The sequence below is a fragment of the Saccopteryx leptura genome, chromosome 2 (genome assembly GCF_036850995.1).
Source record: "Saccopteryx leptura isolate mSacLep1 chromosome 2, mSacLep1_pri_phased_curated, whole genome shotgun sequence".
NCBI classification, from domain to species: Eukaryota; Metazoa; Chordata; class Mammalia; order Chiroptera; family Emballonuridae; genus Saccopteryx; species Saccopteryx leptura.
The window spans coordinates 243,764,404-243,784,146 of NC_089504.1; the positions used below are offsets into that span (position 1 = coordinate 243,764,404).

Sequence of the window (19,743 nt, forward strand, 5' to 3'; positions counted from 1 at the left end):
TCCAGTAATACTTCAGACTAAATTCTAGGTTCAGTAAGATAATGCTACATATAGCTTTTAGTTCCTGAGACCCTAAATCTACATAGTGATGTTTGTAGGACAGTGGGCTCTAATTTCCAAGACGGAATGAGAGTGCTCACTTGGCTAATAGTGGCTACAAAATTAGTTGAAGGGTCAGAAGATTCTGAAAACCCAGTTTGCTAGTTGCAATAAAATTCTGGGAAGTTACCATATGGCAGGACATGAACCCTTTATTCCAGAGACACTCAAAAGTTAAACATCTACAGTCTCTAAGAAGGGTATGGCATTTTCCTCTAAGCCTAATATATTGCTCTGATTTGATTTCTTTACGTGTGGTCCATTCATGCTGCTGCAATTCCCAGCTCACCCCAGCACACTCCCTGGGCCACTTACAGCACCTCCTTCCAACTACAGAACCTCAAATTCCAAATGTCACAGCTAGGACAACATGCATACTTGTTCTTTCAAGTTCTCTGCAACCTTCTGGATCATTCTGAACAAAGTGGTTCAGATTGTAAAGAAAGGATTAATGAGAAAAGAATCCCAAAGCTGAAAGAAGATTATCGATGTTGCTTTAGGGAAAGGAAATATTTATATATTCTATAGAACTGACAAAGAACTACTCAGAGGAACCCTGGCTGGTTGGCTCAGTGGTAGAGCGTTGGCCTGGTGTGCAGAAGTCCCGGGTTCGATTCCCGGCCAGGGCACACAGGAGAAGCACCCATCTGCTTCTCCACCCCTCCCCCTCTCCTTCTTCTCTGTCTCTCTCTTCCCCTCTCACAGCCAAGGCTCCATTGGAGCAAAGATGGCCCGGGCGCTGGGGATGGCTTCTTGGCCTCTGCCCCAGGCTCTAGAGTGGCTCTGGTTGCGGCAGAGCGACGCCCCGGAGGGGCAGAGCATTGCCCCCTGGTGGGCAGAGCGCCGCCCCCTGGTGGGCGTGCCGGGTGGATCCCGGTCGGGCACATGCGGGAGTCTGTCTGACTGTCTCTCCCCGTTTCTAGCTTCAGAAAAATACAAAAAAAAAGAAAAATAAAAAAAGAACTACTGAGAGGATATTGATGTTTAGTTAAGTAGCTAAGGATAGAGCATGTGAATAGCATGGGAGGACAGATGATGATTGCCTCCACCCTCCTAAAAAAGTTTTACTTGTATATTTAGAAACTTGTCCCTCTTTATATACACAGACCCCTAACCAACAGGACTTCTGAAAGGGAGTAATCTGCGCAGAGAACTGCCCCTTTAATGCTTATCTTTATCACAATATAGATAAAGAAACTGAAACAAAAAAAAAAAAAAAGGAAAAACTGCTCAGTGAAACCAAGAGGACCAGAACAGTATTCAAGACCCAGGCAGCCAAGCCTCCCCAGACGGGCAACAAAGCAAATATACCCCAAATTCAGGTCTGACTTCTGACTTAGTTCTCCAGCTACCAAAGAACTCTGCATATCAACTCTCCCTCGTCTACTGACTAGCCCTAATCCTTCTAAATCTTCCTATGTGCATATATGTCAGAGCAACCACGAGTAGTGCGAAGGCTGGAGGCAGGGGCTGAGGCCCGCACCATCCGTCATATCCTCCCGTAGCAGCCGGGAGCGAACAGCCACAAGCACTGGCGGCATCTCAACACCCCAGTGCAGTTTCTGGCATCATGTCCATCCCAGCTGACGGGCTTACAGACAAGAGGGCATGTGGGGTGGGCGTGGCCATCATCTAAGGTCCTAAATTAACGCTCACAGATATACCGCCTACTGAAGGACCAGGGTTCACAACTAACTCACTCCTGGGAAGACAGCAGGAGGGAGTGAAGTGCCATTGTCACCAAGGTGAGGACACTGAGCACTCTCCTCTCAGGCTCCAGGGATAAGACTTTTGTGATACTACACAGAAAGGAACATGCCTGGGAAACAGATGACTGTTTTCAACCCAGCATTCCCTTGTGCTCCACCAGCTCCCCGCCTCCTGGCCTCCCCGCTCAGTGGCCCAGGGACTCACTTCCTTACGACGTCTTTGGCCATCTCTGAGATCTGGCTCCACTCCTCTTCTGGGAACTCAAAACTGCCTGTCATGATCTTTCTCCGCATATCCTTTGGGATAGTTCGACTGTGATGTTTGGAGTAAAAAGGGGGATATCCGCACAACATCACGTAGATAATTACCCCGAGGGACCACAAGTCACAGCTCTGAAAGCAAAAAGAAAATGGTCACTCACAGTAGAGGCACAGCTCCAAAGTAAAGCCCCAGGGCCTGCCCAGACAGACACAGTCTGATACATCCAAGAATCACTTAATAGAGACTGGAAAAGTTTCAGGAAATCTAACCTTTCACTCTGTATTTTTTAAATGCCACCAACACTACATATATATCCATCAGGACACAAGATCAGTCTGGGGTAAAATCAAGTCTGTTTCATTCTTACTGCATAGGCCCAAGCTGCATCCTGATTCTTAGATACAGAGGTAGGATACTTTGTCCCCAGCCAGAAAAGTAATACTGTAGTTATAAGCCAGCTGGTTGTGAAACATGTACTCTAACAACGTGGGCAGGGTGAGAGTGCAGAAATAAAGCAGACAGACACAGGTAGGCTGACTCCATAATACAGCAAGTCATTTTGTAAAGGCCCAAAGTAGTCTGACACACCAGGGAGAAGCACTGCAGAGAAGGCAGGTGGTCTAACTGTGCCCATGAGTGTAGCAAGACCACACACCAGTCTTGGGGAAGACATTTTTGAAAGAAAGAAAACTGCTACCAACTACCATGTCTACAGGTATTAAGGTGACTCCACGACCGTACTGACAGCAGAATTATTAATAAAAAAAAGCATACTTATTAATAAAGGCTCCTATTTTAGCTAAATGCAGCTCTACTTCTCTTGGAAACTGAGTCTTCAGAGGCTTCCACTTAAGCCTCTGTTGAATTGCAAGACAAAAGTAGTGTCCACTGGAGAAAGGCAGCCCAGGGAGCCCGCCACTCTGGTCACGTGCTTTCTCTCACGCCCCAGACACTCTTGAGAGAAGCCTGAAAAAAGGTGTCTCAGCTACTCTCGCCCATGTTTTGGCATCATATGATACTAATGGAGGTTTGCAGGGACAGTGACCCATACTATAGAACACAACTGTAAAATTATAGAGGTGAAAAGGAATCTTAAAACAGTTCATATCCCTCACTCTATACCCAAGGAAACGGACACTACAGAGATCTTGTTCTCTAAGGTCATCTGTAAAGAGTGAAACTAAGTGACCTAACGAATGTCACACAGCTGAACAGTGACAGAATCAGAGCAAGTTTCCTGGCACTGCTGCCTCTGTTTTTTTTTTTTTAATTAGGTTGATTTATTTAATTTTCAAAATTTTATTTACATCTTATTACATAACTTTTGTTAAAAATTATTTGCCGCCTGACCAGGCGGTGGCGCAGTGGATAGAGCATTGGACTGGGATGTGGAGGACCCAGGTTCGAGACCCCAAGATCGCCAGCTTGAGTACGGGCTCATCTGGTTTGAGCAAAGCTCACCAGCTTGGACCCAAGGTCGCTGGCTCGAGCAAGGGGTTACTTGGTCTGCTGAAGGCCCGTGGTCAAGGCACATATAAGAAAGCAATCAATGAACTAAGGTGTCACAACAAAAAATTGATGACTGATGCTTCTCATCTCTCTCCGTTCCTGTCTGTCTGTCCCTATCTGTCCCTCTCTCTGACTCTATCTCTGTAAAAAAAAAAAAAAAATCTGCCAATGTAGCGCTCGGTGTTCATTTAGTTGCCAATATAAAGTTTATATCTAGACCAACATATATACACTTTCAAAAGTCATATAAACTTTATTTTTCTAACATGTTACTCATCTGCAGTGTAATTTTAATGAATGCCTTGCTAATACATGAGCAACATTAGATTCATAAAATGGGTCTGACCTGTGGTGGTGAGAGGATCAAGTGTCGACTTTTACCCTCAGTGGAATGCTGAGGTCACTGGTTCGAAACCCTGCACTTGCCCGGTCAAAGCACATATGACAAGTAACTACTATGAGTTGATGCTTCCCGCTCCTCCCCCTGCTTTTCTCTCTCTCTAAAATCAATAAATAAAATCTTTTAAAAAAGATCACAAAATGGAACAGAAAGGATTAAAAAAATATTGGGGAATAATATATCATGCAGGAATCCATTGCATTCCTGCTGAGAAGATTTTAGCAAGTAAATTAAAGACAAACCTATCTTTTAAATGTGTTCACTGGACTGTACAGCTAGCCAAATAAATAACTGACAGGTGACCATACCCCTTGGTTCCCACTGCAAAACCTAAATTGATAAGAATCTTATTTCATCAGACAAAACCTTGACTTCCAAATACTCTTCTGCACTTGTGATGGCTTCCAGCCTTTTGCACAGGAATATTAAGGGATGAGAATGGAATTAGCCACATTCCTAGTGGGCCACAAACAGCTCCCGGAAGGGATGCTACCCAAAGGGATAAAGATATATATATATATATCTGTTTCCCTACCTTGTTGTAAGTGTAAGGTGTTGGCGAGGTAGGTATGATGCCCGATTTCTCCTTCTGATGCCTTCTCTGTGCCTCTAGTACCTGTCAGACAAAAGGGGACAATTTACTGAAAATCACAGCAATGACACACAACTCAGAGACAGACTGCTGGAAGGCTTGAAAAGGGTAAACACTGGCACAGTTGATCAAAGAAACTCCACATAAACACAACACTTTCAAAAACCTTTCACCCCCTTATAACCAGCAATTTATCAGTGTTTGCCCAGTTCTCTTCTTCCTGCCCATCCAGGCATCTGAGATCAGTGACGTTTTCCTGGGGACATCCCTGACGATGGTGTAAAAGCAGACTGGGGCTGGCCTACATATCAGGTTCAAAGTGCTTGTTGCTGTCTATTGCTGTCAGGGACTATAGCAGTCATGTCGGTCTGGGTACTGAATGCTCCAAGGAGGTAACCACTGCCATCCATAAGGCCATCCATCCTGGCTAAGCCCCCTCCATTGTCCCGTGCAGCGGGACTCCTGGGGGAACAAGACTGGCAAATTCTAGCCGGTTCCTCACAGGTGACGGGCTGCTGGGGTTCTTCACCCTCACAGCCAGACCCACTTCTGTTGTCTTGGCCGCTGTGCCCGTGAAGCTGCTACTAATGGCAAGTACTGAAAACCGCTACACATTGGCCAGGGGCTGCACTGTCAGCTGGGACAACTGCCAAGGTCACCTTTGATGCCACTTCTAAGATCTAAACTATCTTACCCCTGAGCTCCCTATCAGGAATTCACTGATCACCTCATAAAGACCCATAGCAGAGCCTCTGTCCAAGGGCCCAGGTTCCAGCTGTGGACACCCAATAGTGTTTTTAAACAAGAGTAATAAAGTGAATTAATTAAACCCGAAAAGCAAAACGCCATTAAATGTAACAAAAGATGTGAAAGACTTATACACTGAAAACTACACAAATATTGCTGAGCAAAACTACAAACAAAAACAAATGGAGCGATACAGCTTGTTCATGGGTTGGTCTGCTAAAACGTTCACTACCTCCAGATTCATCTGTAGATTAAACACAATTCAAATCAAATTCTGGGAGGCTTTTCTGCTATAGAGCAATGCAAAGGAAGAGTCAAAACAACTTTGAAAAAGAATCAATTTGAAAGACTTATCACACTAACAGAGGTCTAGACTTAATATAAAGCTGCCGTGAACCAGATGACACTACTGTAAGAATCTGCATATGGAGGTGGGCAAAAGCTGTGGGTGCATGAAACAAGAGTTTATCCCTGCATCATCACTTGTTAATTATTGTATTATTTGTAAGCCTCCTTTTCCCCACTGCTGTATGTATCAAATAAACAGAATAGAGTCTAGAAGAGACCAATACATACATGGTCAATTACTTTTCAACAAAATTCTAAGGTAATTCAATGATGAAAGGATAAGCTATTTAACAAATGATGTGGAAACAACTTGACATCCATGAGGGGGGAGCAGACCTCGACCCTTATTTTATGTATATATACACACTTAAAAAAAAAAACTCAAGTGGACCACAGTCTGAAGTGTAAAAGCTAAAACTATAACCTTTAATAAGAAAACATGAGAAAATCTTCATGTCCATGAATATGGAAAGACATCTTTGGCAGGAACAAAATGTACTAACCATAAAAAAATTTTAAAAATAAGGTGAATTGAACTTGACCCAAGTCAAAATCTTCTGGTATTCAAAACACCATTAAGAAAACTAAAAAGTAAGCCAGACTGAGAGGAATATTCATAATACATATGCAGTAGGCAGCATAATGGCCCTCTCAAGGATGTCCATGTTCTAATATCTGGAACCTGTGAATCTGTTACCTTATATAGCAAAAGGGACTTTGCAGATTTGACTAAGGATCATGAGGTGGGGGGAATTATTCTGGATTATCTGGGTGGGCCCAATGTACAGATTGGAAGATGCTACACTGCTGGCTTTAGAAATGGAGGGAGAGGCCACAAGCCAAAGAATGAGTTAGTCTCTAGGACCATGATGGCGAACCTTTTTATAAAAACTGCCCACTTTTGCAGTGCTGGTCAACCTGGTCCCTCCCACCCACTAGTGGGTGTTCCAGCTTTCATGGTGGGCCAATTGCGGCGCTATGGCCCTCCCTCCATGAAAGCTGGACCAAGCTGGACGGCTGGACCACCCACTAGTAGGCAGGAGGGACCAGGTTGACCAGCACTGCAAAAGTGGGCAGTTTTTATAAAAAGGTTCTGCCATCATGGCTCTAGGAGCTGGAAAAGATAAGGAAACAGAGCTTCCAGAAAGAACATAGCTCTGCCAACACCTTGAACCATTTCAGACTTCTAACCTCGAAGGCTGCAAGTTAATTAATGTGTGTTGTTTTAAGCCACTAAATTTATGGCAATTATTACAGCAGCAGTAAAAAATGAATACATATACACAATAAAAAACTTATATCCAAAATGTAATTATTAACAAGTAAACTTGACTCGAAGGAACCACTGAGCTAAAGCCAGCCCTCCAAAATATAATTAAAAAATTCTTATATCTCAATTATAAAACCAACAACAAAAGAGTTCATAATAGAATGCTGTACCCATATTTTAGAATGGAATGACCAATAAACACATGAAAAAATACTCAACAATAGTAGTAGTCATCAGGAAATTGCAATAATTAAACCCATTATGAAATAACACTACATACCTTCCAGAATGGCTAAGATTATATTCAATAAATATGAACAAAATGTGAGTTGGTGGTGAGAATGTAAAGCGACTGGGCCTCTTATACATTACTTACTGTGCATATGTAAAACAGAACAACCATTTTGGAAAAAGATATTACTTAAGGGGGGAAATATGTCCCTCCAAACTTGTAACTGAATGTTCCTAGCTGCTTTAATTATATTAGCCAAAAATGTGAAACAACCCAAAATGTCTACCAACCAGTGAGTGGATAAACAAACACGGTGTAGTCATACGATGGAACACTACTTAGCAATAAAAAGGAACTGATACAGCAACAAAGATGAATTTCAAAAATATGCTGAGTAAAAGTAAAGCACGAAAGGTACATGAATCCCATTTTTATGAAATTCTACAACAGACAAACTATCCAGTAACAACAGGAAGCAGACTGGTGGCTGCCTGGAGCTCAGGCTGACCCGGGAGCACTGATGGGAAAGGCACACAAGACGGCTTGTGAAATGACGGAAATGTTTTGTACTCTGACTGTGGTGCCGATCATGCAGGAGTATCCATTTGTCACAACTCATCAAACCACACTTAAAGTAGGAGTATTCTAAATAAATCGTAACTCAATAAATTTGATTTTAAAAGAATAAAATGCCTACACCAAATTAAGCAGCCTGCAGGTTCCTGAAGCTGAGCTGTCCCCCTCCCATTTGTAGTACACACCTACTTGTGCTGGAGAGTAGGAGAAATGTGCGTTCACAGGCAGCCTGGTGATACTCTCTGTGGTAGAAACAGTGCACACTTACCTGAGGTGCTACATAGTAAGGGGTGAACTGGGGTGTCATCAAGTCACCTTGGTCAATTTTGGCAAATCCAAAATCACATAACTTCACTGGGGCATCCTGAAATAAAATGAATGGGAGTTACTGCTCCAAGTTCTCAGTAAACATTAAAGGAAAATCCAGGTGCAAGACATGTCACCTTGGGCTCTCACAAGTTTCTGGCTGAGCCCTGAGTGCATAAGCAGCATATTCTGAGGTCTGGAGACAATTCATATTGAGGACCTGTTCTTAGTAATACAGAAGTATGGAATCCCTACCCATTCACAGTTAGCCTTGTTTCATAACTTATAAAGGCAGCACTAAAATAAAAATCTTAGCCAGATGTCCCCTGACTCTATAGATTGGCCCATTATTTTTCATCAGTCCAGAGTACTGCTTCATTCACAACACCAGCTTCACGATAGCCAGAGCAACGTATTTGATGGGACATGGTGCAGATGGCAAGGGGTAGGGCTGGAGAGGAAAACACACCTTATCAGGGTTAACGGGAAATACAACCGTTAAGTTTGAAGGTAACATATAACTGCATATAGATTCATGACCCTTCCCAAAGTCCCTCCAAGTATTACCCAATATCTTAAGTCCTACAAATACATATCAGGATCATCCAAAATTCCCAACGCCAGGGGTATTTCTCTGGGCCTCCAGCAAGGTAACAAGTGGGGAAAGTGAGCTGCTTGAGGCCCTGGGCCTAAAGCCTCTTCACTAGGGATTCAGAACACTCCAAACATGGACGCGCCTGCACAGCCAGTTCTGAGCTCTGCTGTGAGTGGCTGCTCTAAGAGGCGGAAAAGGAAGGCATCTCACCAAAGAGTTATCCTTGAAGAGCAGATTCTCAGGCTTGAGGTCTCTGTGCGCAATATTTAACAAGTGACAGTGCTGGAGAGCCAGAGCGATCTGGAAAAGGACATAATGGAGCAACCACATCTTAGAAGAATTACGTCTGAGATGCCTCTGGTTTAGAGAATTTGGGATGTTAAAAAAAATATTTAATTAATTAAGACTATGGTTGGTTTTCAATTTTAAAGCAGAAATTAAGTAAAACTTTTGGTACCAAGAAATAGAAATGAATTAAGCTTAGTTTACCTGCAACGTGCATTTTGTTAAACAAAAAGAAAAACTCAACAGTAAAACGATTCTTTGTCATAATAATAAACTGCCGGTTAAATCCTGTATGAAAGGGGGAAAATGAAATGTTTCCACGTGCATTCCTCTGCGATGTCACAAGCACTGCAGAGTGAACGTGCCAGCAGTCCTGGCAGGCCTGCGGCCCCCCAGCAGGGCAGCAGCGCTAGCATGTGGCTCTGAAGAGAGTGGCATTCCCCTGGGAGCTTAACTTTCAAGCTCTGCCTTCAAGAAAAACGGAAAGCAGCTAACTGGATTTTTCCACCTGACGCTCCAATGTGCTCAGCCCACTTGTTGAAATGCTGCCTGTTTAGGTGGGTGTGAAGGGGTTTTGTTTTACAAAAGATTATCACAGCTCACCCTTTAGTCCTAATATTTGAAAAATACAAGGTATAGTTTTTATAATTAAACAGAAAGAGCAAATTCTCCCTGCTCTTCCACTCTTAGCATTCCAATACCAGTTCCTCCCTACCAGAAAGGAGGCATCAAAAAATGCTCATGGCAAATGTGGAAGGATTTTTTACTAAGAACCAATTGGGCTCTGCCTTCAGCTTTTCTCTGCCTTGCTTGCTTGGCCAGTAGCTAAGTTTTGAGAGCTTGGCTTTCAGCTCCTTAGGAAGTTATTTTCAGGTGGATTCCTAGTATTGTTTATGACATAAGTCATTTCTATAGCAATAAAATGTAATGTCAAAATAGACAGGCCAAACCGGCCTTTGACAAAGTAATACACTAACTAGCCAAGCCTGGCCTGCATTTTACCCTGACAGAGTAAACAGGACAGGGTCAAATAAGAAATGATGGACTGGGCTCATGTGCTGCTTCTCTGTGTAGACACTCTATGGACAGAACCTGCCAGAAAACAAGGCCCAAGAAGCACTAACTTATTGCCTCTGAACTACCAAAGAGGAAAAATAACGCAACTGCTCCCCAGCAAACAAACAAAGCAAAACATCAACAAAGACTAAATTTCGGGGGGGGGGGGGGGGCTATAACCAGGAATAACCCAGGATTACAAAGACCTTATATTACTCCTAAAATCTAATGAGAGAAACGTGATTCATAAGTAAAAAGCATTTTACATACATTTGTCAGAACATATTTTTACGCCATAGAATCTAATCTTTCAAGTGGTATCAGCAACATTTTATCTCAAAGTCTAATAACAGTGCTTGGAAGCCATATGTCTAAAGACAGCTACAATCTACAAAAGTTAAGATTACCTTCCTACCAGAGTTTATTTAAATCTTACAACAGACAAACAATTGACAACCACTTAAGAATACAGGTCCCCCCAAAGCATAAAAGGGGTCACATTTCTCCTGTCAAGGCATCTTTTCTGATCACATAACAAAGCAGGCAATGAGAGATCAAATAGAGCTTTTCTGCAAGCTTTCTTTTATTCCTCCCAATGAAATTGTGCTTGCTAACCAACACTGTTGGCAGTGTGCTTGGTACCCGGGGTTAACTTGCCTGCTTTGTTACTTGGCTGGCTTGCTTCTCTGTAAAGTGCCGGTGCTGGCTGATTCTGTGAAATAGCTCTCCCCCTTCCATCATCTCCATTACAATTAAGAGTCGAGCCCTGTTTGAAAGCATTTGATTTTGTTAAGTTAAAAAAAAAACTGAAACATCAAGTAGCTAACCTAAAAAGATAACTCATCTACAAAGTGTGTAACTACTTCATAAGTCTAGTCCTACAAAGCCCCTTTGAGTTGGACGCCTTGTCACTGCCAGCTAGACATGATGCATAAGGAATATCCCTAACACTAAGAATTCTGCTAAAACGGGGGAAAAAAATAGATTTGAAGACAACAATCCTTTTGAGGACACTATAGTTAACCTATTATTACTAGCTGGTAAAGAGAGGATGACCTTTTAAGTGCCATGTTTTATGTGTGTGTGTGTGTGTGAGTGTGTGTGTGTGTGTGTATACATATACACACACATATTTTAGGGCAGCTAGACTGAAAATGTATTGAAAACAGTGTTGGATATGAATTTCGAGTCATTTGGCTGGGTACTGGGACTGTCTTGGTTTTTCATTGTCATTGTGTGCGTGTGTGTGTGTTTGTGCGTGTGTGCACGCGTGTGTACTTCCCGCCCCACTCCACTAGTTTTTCCACATGACCCACAGCATACCCAGCAAGATAGCTGGAAAGGGTTACACAGCTACTAAATAAAAGCAAAAATTCTCATGCTGTCAAAAGTTATTTTTGAATTTTGGTTACCATTCTTTGATATAAATGCTTCCAGCTTCCATCCAAATGCTTTCACCAACAGAGCACAGATGTAAGAAATAATCATTTCACATTTCCCATTTGTTTTTACAAATCCACCTGGAAAACTTCTACCTCAACCCTTCAGAAAGTCCTAGCTCCCACATGACTGCTCCCCAGCCTACAGTTAGCAGCTCTCCTTGGTAAGCTCAAAGTATTTTATGGATGGCTCCCCTTGGTGCCTATTACAATGCTATGATAACAGATTTATATCTCATTCCCCCTGACAGAAAACATACTTTAATTGTGAATTCCCTGGAAGACTTAATGCCACTCAATGGGCTTGCCAAACATTTGGCAGCTAAAAGAATAATGCTGACGACTTCCTTTAAACGGAATGGCAGACTAAGCAGTAAGGGCATTTTGCCATATCAACCTCTAAGACATCGCATAAAATAATATTTGGTCCCCTTTTGTTAATTTAAAATAGAATCTATTTTAATTCCACAGTACACGCTTTTTTGAAATAGAGAAAGCAAGGACAATAATCAGGTGCCAGGAGAGTAGGTGGGGCATAGACGAAACAAGACTGGCAATGAGCTGGTAACTGCTGTGGCTGGGTGGGTACCTGGGATTCATTATACAATTCTGCCTGTTTTCACAAATGTTTGACACTTTCCAAAACAAAAAGTAAGAAAAAAGAGAAAGATGGAGAGAGGGAGGCAGACAGGGAGAGACAGAGGACAGAAAGGGGAAGAGAGAGAGGGGGCACAAAAGAGAGGAAGACCTCACTACACCTTGGCCTACATACAGAGAGGTGGCTGGGTATGGGATGCCGACCCCGTGGAGTCTTACCTGGGGCTGGACTCGTGAGGAAACTGTACACTGTTAGCAAACACTTCAATAATCTGAACTATATTTGGGTGTGTGGCACACATCATATGCAGACGTACCTTAAAGAGAAAAGAGGATATGTTTCTGTACATAGGGGAGCCAACATTTTCTCTCCAAACCCCCCCCCCCCCCAAAGACTGACCACACTAGGCCTAAGGAGCTAAGCCTACTGCAGTAAAAACCTCACCTAATGTAAAAAGAAGGGTCGGGAGGGACACACACAGATTATCTCCTTAATCTTCTTTCCATGAACAAAACCTCAACAGATTACCTTCTCCTGTCCTATCTATTAGCAAATGAATGGGCACATAATGTTTTATTTCAGATATTATTCATGTATCTATAAGCAAGAGTAAGTCCTTCACATGTTATTAACATGTCATCATCACATCCAGATAATTTAAAACAAATGTCTATTTTTAAAAACTAGAAACACTTCCTCAGGACCCTCTTTCAGCACTTTCAAGACACTTTTTTTCTTTAACATTTACTTTATTGATTTTAGAAAGAGAAAGGGTGAAGGAGAGAGACAGGGACAGGCACACCGAGCTCTGCTCCTGTATGTGCCCTGACCAGGAATCGAACCGGCAACCACTGCGCTTCAGAATAGTGCTCCAACCAACCGAGCTATCCAGCAGGGCTTAAGACTTTTCACCAGACCCTACCTTGTTTTATTTTACCTCCACTCTTCAAGGACGTTTTCCAATAAGCAAAAGCAGAAGTAAACCTGAGTGCTTCAACGTATAAAAATCACATTAATTGAAAAAGAACAAGAGGTAGCTGAAAGGAAACAAGACTCTACTAAGAGTCTTTGGCTAGACTGCTTTATAATGATAGCATGAATAGCAAAAGTGGGTAAGTATGAACTCAAACTAAAAAAAATTCTTCATGCATCTGTGTCCTCTCCAGGAAGCTGCCTTACTTGCAAAAGGAGTGATTCTTAGGCTCTTCAAATATTCAGGCAGTTGAAGCAATCAAGGATCATACCTCATTTCTAGCTTTTGGACGATCAAAAAGAATTTTCAGTGCAAACCGCTCTTGGGTAGAGTTCTTCACACAGACTCTAGATTTGGAGGAAAAAAATGCAATCAGAAATCATCCATGTGACAGTAAAAACTAACTTAAGTTTATTCTTTGAGAATCGTTACTTCTAATCAAGAACGTGTCCAGGTGCATCGGAACAAACTTGCCCCCAAGGCTAGCTGGTGGAAAGGCTGAGAAGTATCTCACCCCCCTTTCACAAGCCTCCTAAACCACGTGACATCAACTCAAGGCTGGCTAAGAACTAATGGCCTCTGTCACTCTCACAGTGGCCCCACAGGATCAACATCTTCTGATTCCATGTTGCAGACCATGTGACTGGTCACTTAAATATATAGATATTTCTAAAGAGATGAGAAATAGTCTAACATAAATACCTCTACTTGTTAATGAAGGCTGTGTCACAAATCTGGCACTCCTGACACTTCTAATTTAAGATGTATTTAAGATGGGTGGCCCTTTTCAGAACAATTTTATCATCATTTGCACATGGTTCTCTTACCTAACTGGACCACTAATTCCAGCTCCCAGTTTCTGAGTCCAATTGATATTATATTCCTCTAAAATGGAGGTTTCCTATTAAAATAAAAAAGGGAGGGGGCAGAGAATAATTCTCCAATTAAAAAGCTGAACAATTAAACAGAGGTAGGACAACAGAAGACGTTATAACTCAACATCTCATCTTCTGAGAGAATCTGATGAGCAAAGCTCTGTGTTCTGTGGGCTTCATAATAGACATTTTGTCTAAATGACTAGGTTAGGCACTGGTTTCCAAAAAGAGCAAAAGCAAAAACTTGAGGACAAAAAATTCTTCAGTTCATCTACAAGGTCAATCTGAGTAGACACTCAATGTCTTGTTTTTTCTTTAGAGTATAGGGGTAAGAAAATCTTTCAGAATGCTTCACTGTAAATATTTATTTACTAAAATGGTCAAGTATTTTCTGAGATTCCAGAAAGACTGGTCTGCTATATGCTGCTATGACATAGAGCAGGGGTCGGGAACCTTTTTGGCTGAGAGAGCCATGAACGCCACATATTTTAAAATGTAATTCCATGAGAGCCATACAAAGACCCATGTACGTTATGCATTATCCAATAAAAATTTGGTGCTGTCCCAGAGGACAGCTGTGATTGGCTTCAGCCACCCGCAACCATGAACATGAGCGGTAGGAAATGAATGGATTGTAATACATGAGAATGTTTTATATTTTTAACGTTTTTTTTTTATTTAAAGATTTGTCTGCGAGCCAGATACAGCCATCAAAAGAGCCACATCTGGCTTGCGAGCCATAGGTTCCCGACCCCTGACACAGAGGCCTATATCCTTGAACAAGCTGATCAAATTGATTTAAATTGTGGCAGGCTAAAATTCATATTTCAGGGTTCCACAGATAAAATAGGAAACCAACTGGAGACCTTAAGAAATAAGGCCAAAACTCATGAGACTTTCAAACTGTTTTGTTGCAATGAAAAATCTGACCATATTTGCCACTAGAATCTTATTCCTCACGTATGAGAACAGGTTATTTGTCCATGTAACATATTCATTCTGCAGTCAATATGGGCTGACACCAAGCTAAGCTCCGAGATGAAAACAGTGAATATTCAAGTGTATAAAACAAGCTTATAAGAGCCTTCATCTCCACATCTTTCCACTGCCCAGTCTTGATAAAGGTTCTTATCATATAGGAATTGCTCAACAGTTACAGAATGAATGACTAGGAAGGTGAACTAAAGCCAAATGATGGAGGGATCTTGATTTGAGAGGAACCAGAAGAATCATTACATAAATTCCCTCCTGAAAAACTGCACATCAAGGTTAAGGAGCTTGTCAAGGTCACACAATAATTATAGGCACCAACAAGACTAGAATCTATGGCTTTAGCTTCTACTTCAGCACCATTCTGGCTATCAAGCATAACTGGCCAGGCCTTAGCATCAAGTATAGGGATGAATCTTGTCCAATTAAGGAAGGAGGTTCCAAGCTGTCTCTACTCACCACCTCCTAAATAGAATTCAAACCTACTCCTTTGTCTACTAGAAACACTTTATGTTTCTACTGCATGGCCTATTGGATTTAGAAGTATTTGAGAAGGTGGAGAATAATACAGAATTAGGAAAGAGGAAATTGGAGTATAGTCTAAACTTCATGGTAAAGTCACTTACCAAACCTCTCTTCTCATCTCTAATGAAAACATTTATAGGGGACCCCATGAAAAATAAAACTTTGTTCTAGTGTCTGAGATATGAAAATACCATTAGACCAAACTCTTCACTGTACTAATGCTTATTAAGATGGTACTCTACTTGATCGACAGCCAAGACAGTTCAACTTATAGCGTCTGCAACTACAGTTGGCTTTGCAGAAGGTAAGCGAGGAAGTACCAGGCCTCTTTACAGACCTGACTTTGGAACCCTGTTTTTCTTACACCCCTTGTCCTTTTCCCCAGGTTTCATTCTTGCACTTTGTTGATGATGCCATAGACACTCACCAGTGCTAAGGCTTTACTATGTCCAACTGGGCAAAATAAGTGACACTTTCACACCTGTGATTCTTCTATGTGTTGATGGCATGTTTTCTCAAATATTTTAATGACAGAGGAAACGGTAGGAAGGCATGGGTCAATTAAGACACTTTAGTGAAGGAATTATGTAATACTTCAGAGCCATCAATGACAAATACATTAATTGGTTTCTACTAAAGAAATGTATACATGCCTTAAATTAAGGCTAGAGATATGTAGAATGATGTAATTCCTAAAACTCCTTCTAGACCAAATGTTGGCAAATTATGACCCACAGGCAAATCTATTCAATGCCTGTTTCTGTAAATATCTACAAAGTAATAAATATATTAAATATATATAATGCATAAAAAGAAAATATTTATTTGATTAAAAGAAAAGATCCAACCGTAAGTTCTATCTATAAGCGACACTTTATTTTTTTTTAATTTATTGATTTTAGCCAGAGAGGAACGGAGAGAGAGAGAGAGAGACAGGAACATCAAGTTGTTCCTGTATGTGCCCTGACTGGGATCAATCTGGTAACCTCTGCACTTTGGGCCAATGCTCTAACAAATGGAGAGATCCAGCCAGGGCTATAAGCGACACACTAGATTCACAGATGCAGACAGGTTAAGAATCAAAGGATTTCAACAAATGGTGCTGGGAAAACTGGATGGATATCCACATGCAAAAGAATGAAGTTTGACCCTTATCACTCTGTACAAAAATTAACTCAAGATAGATCAAAGACCTAAAGGTAAGACCTAAAACGATAAAACTCTTAAGATGTAGGGTAAGAGTATCACAACATTGGATTTAGCATGATTTCTTGGATATGACAACAAGGTACAGGCAACAATAGAAAAATAGACCATGAAATTTAAAAATTTTGTACATCAAAAAACACTATTAACAGTAAAATATGCCAACCATGGAATGACAGAAAATATTTGCTATCATATAGCTGATAAAGGATTAATATCCAGAATATATACAAAACTACATATATTCAAAAAATGGACAAAGGACTGGAATAGACATTCCTCTAAAGATATACAAATGGCCAATAGCACATGAGAAATGCTCAGCATTACTAATCATGAAAAAAATGCAAATCAAAACTCCAAAGAGATACCACCTCACACCCATTAGGATGGCTACTATCAGAAGAAAAAAACAAACAGAAAATAGCAAATGTTGATAAGGATGTAGAAAAACTGGAACCATGTGCACTGTTGATGGGAATATACAATGATATAGATGTTATAAAAAAGTGATTCCTCAGAAAAATTAAAGTGGAATTACCATATGATTCAGCAATTCCTCTTCTGAGGATATACCCAATAGAATTGAAAGCTATTATTATAAACACATTTAGATATATTTATTCATTAAATTATCAAAAATACCCTGAACTGGGGAGTGTTTTTATCTCCTTTCTCTGGATGAGGAAACAAAGGACAAGGAAGTTAAGTTGACTTACTCAGGGACACAGCTAATGAGTGGCAAGGCTGAGATTTCAACCTGTGAGTCTACCCAGAGAAACTTATAACCACTGAGTAACACTGCCTGCCCATTTATATCTGCCCACTAGAACCAGGTCCCTCTTCTGCTCAAAACTCTCCCAGACTTCCCCTTCTACTTAGGGTTGAAGCCAAAAGTTCTTACAATGTTCTGCAAGGTCGTATGTGCTCTGGCTTCCCATTGCTTCTCTCTAACAATCTACACAGACCCACTGCACTCCAGCCACCTTGCTGTTCCTGAATCACACAGGAACTTGAACCTACAGTGTACCTTTGTCCCTGCTGTTCTGTTAATATTCTTCCCCGAGACAGTGGAGGTTTGCTCCTTCATTCCCTTCAGAGCTTTATGCACATGTCACCCCCTCAGAGAGGCTTTTCCTGACCACCCTTCCTAAAATAGTACTCCCCACCCTTTAATACTTCTTACTTACAACTACCTGACAGCGAGGACTACCTAATTCTACCATCTAGAATGTAAGCTCCATGAGAGCAGAGACATCCAGGAGGCTGGCTGTATACCTAAGACTAGTGCCTTAGACAGCACCCGGCACAGAGTAGACAATACTTGTGAATTTAAAAATCTGCCACCTCCTTCTGAAACTGCAGCGCTTTAATCCACAACCCAGACATGTAACTTTAGATAACAATTCCTGACCCTGTAGCAATAAAATCTAAACCAAAAGGAAAAAAAAAAGGATACATCAAGAATCTTTTTTTTTTAAACTAAAAAAACCCTATTGGTTATAAATGTATATTTTTCCTGTGTGTGCACATATATGTATTACAGTATCCACAGAGTAAATCCTAGCATTAGCTGAAATGTTGATTTTAAATCTGCTTTCACATGCATAGGGTTTGCCTTCACAGTGTCTTCTGACTTTCAATGTAGTTGTATTAGGTTGAACTTGAGCTGATGGAAGCCCTACACCAAAATTCTACAGTAACGACTAGGTATGTCAGGGTTTGTGATGATCCTGATCTCTTATCAGTTGAGCTCACTCTACCCCATTACCTCCTAGGTCTTAGATGCTAAGGAGCTCTTTGCAAAGCAGTACCGCCCTGCTTTCTCTGCCCAGCAGTGGCATCTGACTGCACCCAGACTCCTGCCCGCCTGGCTCCACATTTCAGGAACAAGTGCCATCCTCTTCCCAGGGTGAGTCAGCTTCCACTTTACTAATGAGTTCAAGTTATTCTAAAAGTTAAAACATGTGCTTATCTCTTTGGAAGTACTGATCCATCAAAGCACTTTTTCAGAACCTTTATGTCTATTATTAAAAATTTCACCTTCCTAAACGAGTACGTTATATTTTGATGTATCTTTTAAATGGTGACGTTCCTTTGGAATGATGATTTCTATAAGCTTTCCCACCCAAGTGATTGGTTTCTTAATTAGTTATGGGTGATAGTGCTTGTGTCCCGAAAGAGAAAAGAACCCTAAACTGCTACCGGAGGCCTGTCCCTCAAAAGAAAATGAAACGAGTTGACTCAACACTGCATAATCAGTCAATAATACCTATTAAATTTTAAGCTTCATGTTGTTCAATTTACACAAGACTCTTCATTTCCTAGCCATAAAACTAGGCTTTAGTGTCTCATAGAATTAAAAAAAAAAAAAAAAGAGTAAAACTGGTTTTAGAAAACGTGTCATTTTATTTGGGTCATTTTAGAACACACAGTTGCTTTCTTTTGGTTAACAGAGCATTAAGTCACAGGACGCAGTGAGCTCTTCCTAAGTAAACTCAACGCTCCCTAGGAGGGGACGGGAGAGGAAAGGAAAAGCGGGGAGGAACACACAGAAAAGGGAGAACAAGCTATTCACCCAAGGACAGGGTTTGTAAGAAGGCGAACCGCCTCCTTCAGAAACTGTAGATTCCCGGGAGGCTGGCTTCATGCAAAGCGGAGGAATGGGTACAGTCCAAGTCTCCAAGGGCTGTCGCTGCAAGCAGGTCGTCCCGAAGCACATGCTGGCGGCACTTGGGGGGGGGGGGGGTAATCGGAAATAAGAGTTGTACGGCCCCCTCGGTCCCACCCACGTGAAGCGTTACACGCCACTCACCTTCCGTCCCGGCCGAGCAGTCACACCCCGCTCCGAGCAGGCTGCCCGGAGCCCTTAGCCCAGGGCTACAAGACGCGGCCACGAAACCCGGGGAAGACCGGAACCCGGGAGCCTCACTCCACGTCCCCGCGTTCTGAGACTGGAGCCGAGAGGGCGGCACCGGGACAAAGCGAGCGCAGAGGAAAGAGGCATCTCCCCCTTACCTTGATGGCTTTCTCCATGTCGCTCGCCGACATGCTCCGCGGGGCCCCTACGTCCGGGAGCGGCAGAGGCTGCTCGGCCGCCCGGTCCCACCGCTGCCGAGGGGACAAGGGGCTTGGCGCCCGGGCCCCAGCG

General features: G+C 41.9%; 2 protein-coding genes across 8 annotated transcripts in view; one reads left to right on the forward strand and one right to left on the reverse strand.

Moving 5' to 3' along the window:
* TMEM116 (transmembrane protein 116) overlaps positions 1 to 18,529 on the forward strand; it is a 129,681-nt gene extending 111,152 nt beyond the window's left edge. Inside the window, exon 12 of the mRNA XM_066370917.1 lies at positions 18,371 to 18,529. Within this exon, the coding sequence (XP_066227014.1) occupies positions 18,371 to 18,508 (138 nt within the window). The 3' untranslated portion in view covers positions 18,509 to 18,529. The remainder of the gene's footprint in view (positions 1 to 18,370) is intronic.
* Positions 1 to 19,743, reverse strand: part of MAPKAPK5 (MAPK activated protein kinase 5) — a 45,622-nt gene extending 25,879 nt beyond the window's left edge. For 6 of the 7 annotated variants that reach the window (XM_066370912.1, XM_066370911.1, XM_066370914.1 and 3 more), the window contains exons 1-9: positions 19,611 to 19,743; positions 13,824 to 13,897; positions 13,268 to 13,343; positions 12,242 to 12,339; positions 10,644 to 10,752; positions 8,856 to 8,945; positions 8,013 to 8,108; positions 4,515 to 4,595; positions 2,014 to 2,201 (exon numbers count right to left, since the gene is read on the reverse strand). In XM_066370912.1, the coding sequence (XP_066227009.1) occupies positions 2,014 to 2,201; positions 4,515 to 4,595; positions 8,013 to 8,108; positions 8,856 to 8,945; positions 10,644 to 10,752; positions 12,242 to 12,339; positions 13,268 to 13,343; positions 13,824 to 13,897; positions 19,611 to 19,643 (845 nt within the window). In that variant the 5' untranslated portion in view covers positions 19,644 to 19,743. The remainder of the gene's footprint in view (positions 1 to 2,013; positions 2,202 to 4,514; positions 4,596 to 8,012; positions 8,109 to 8,855; positions 8,946 to 10,643; positions 10,753 to 12,241; positions 12,340 to 13,267; positions 13,344 to 13,823; positions 13,898 to 19,610) is intronic. The other variant, XM_066370915.1, reaches the window with a different exon arrangement.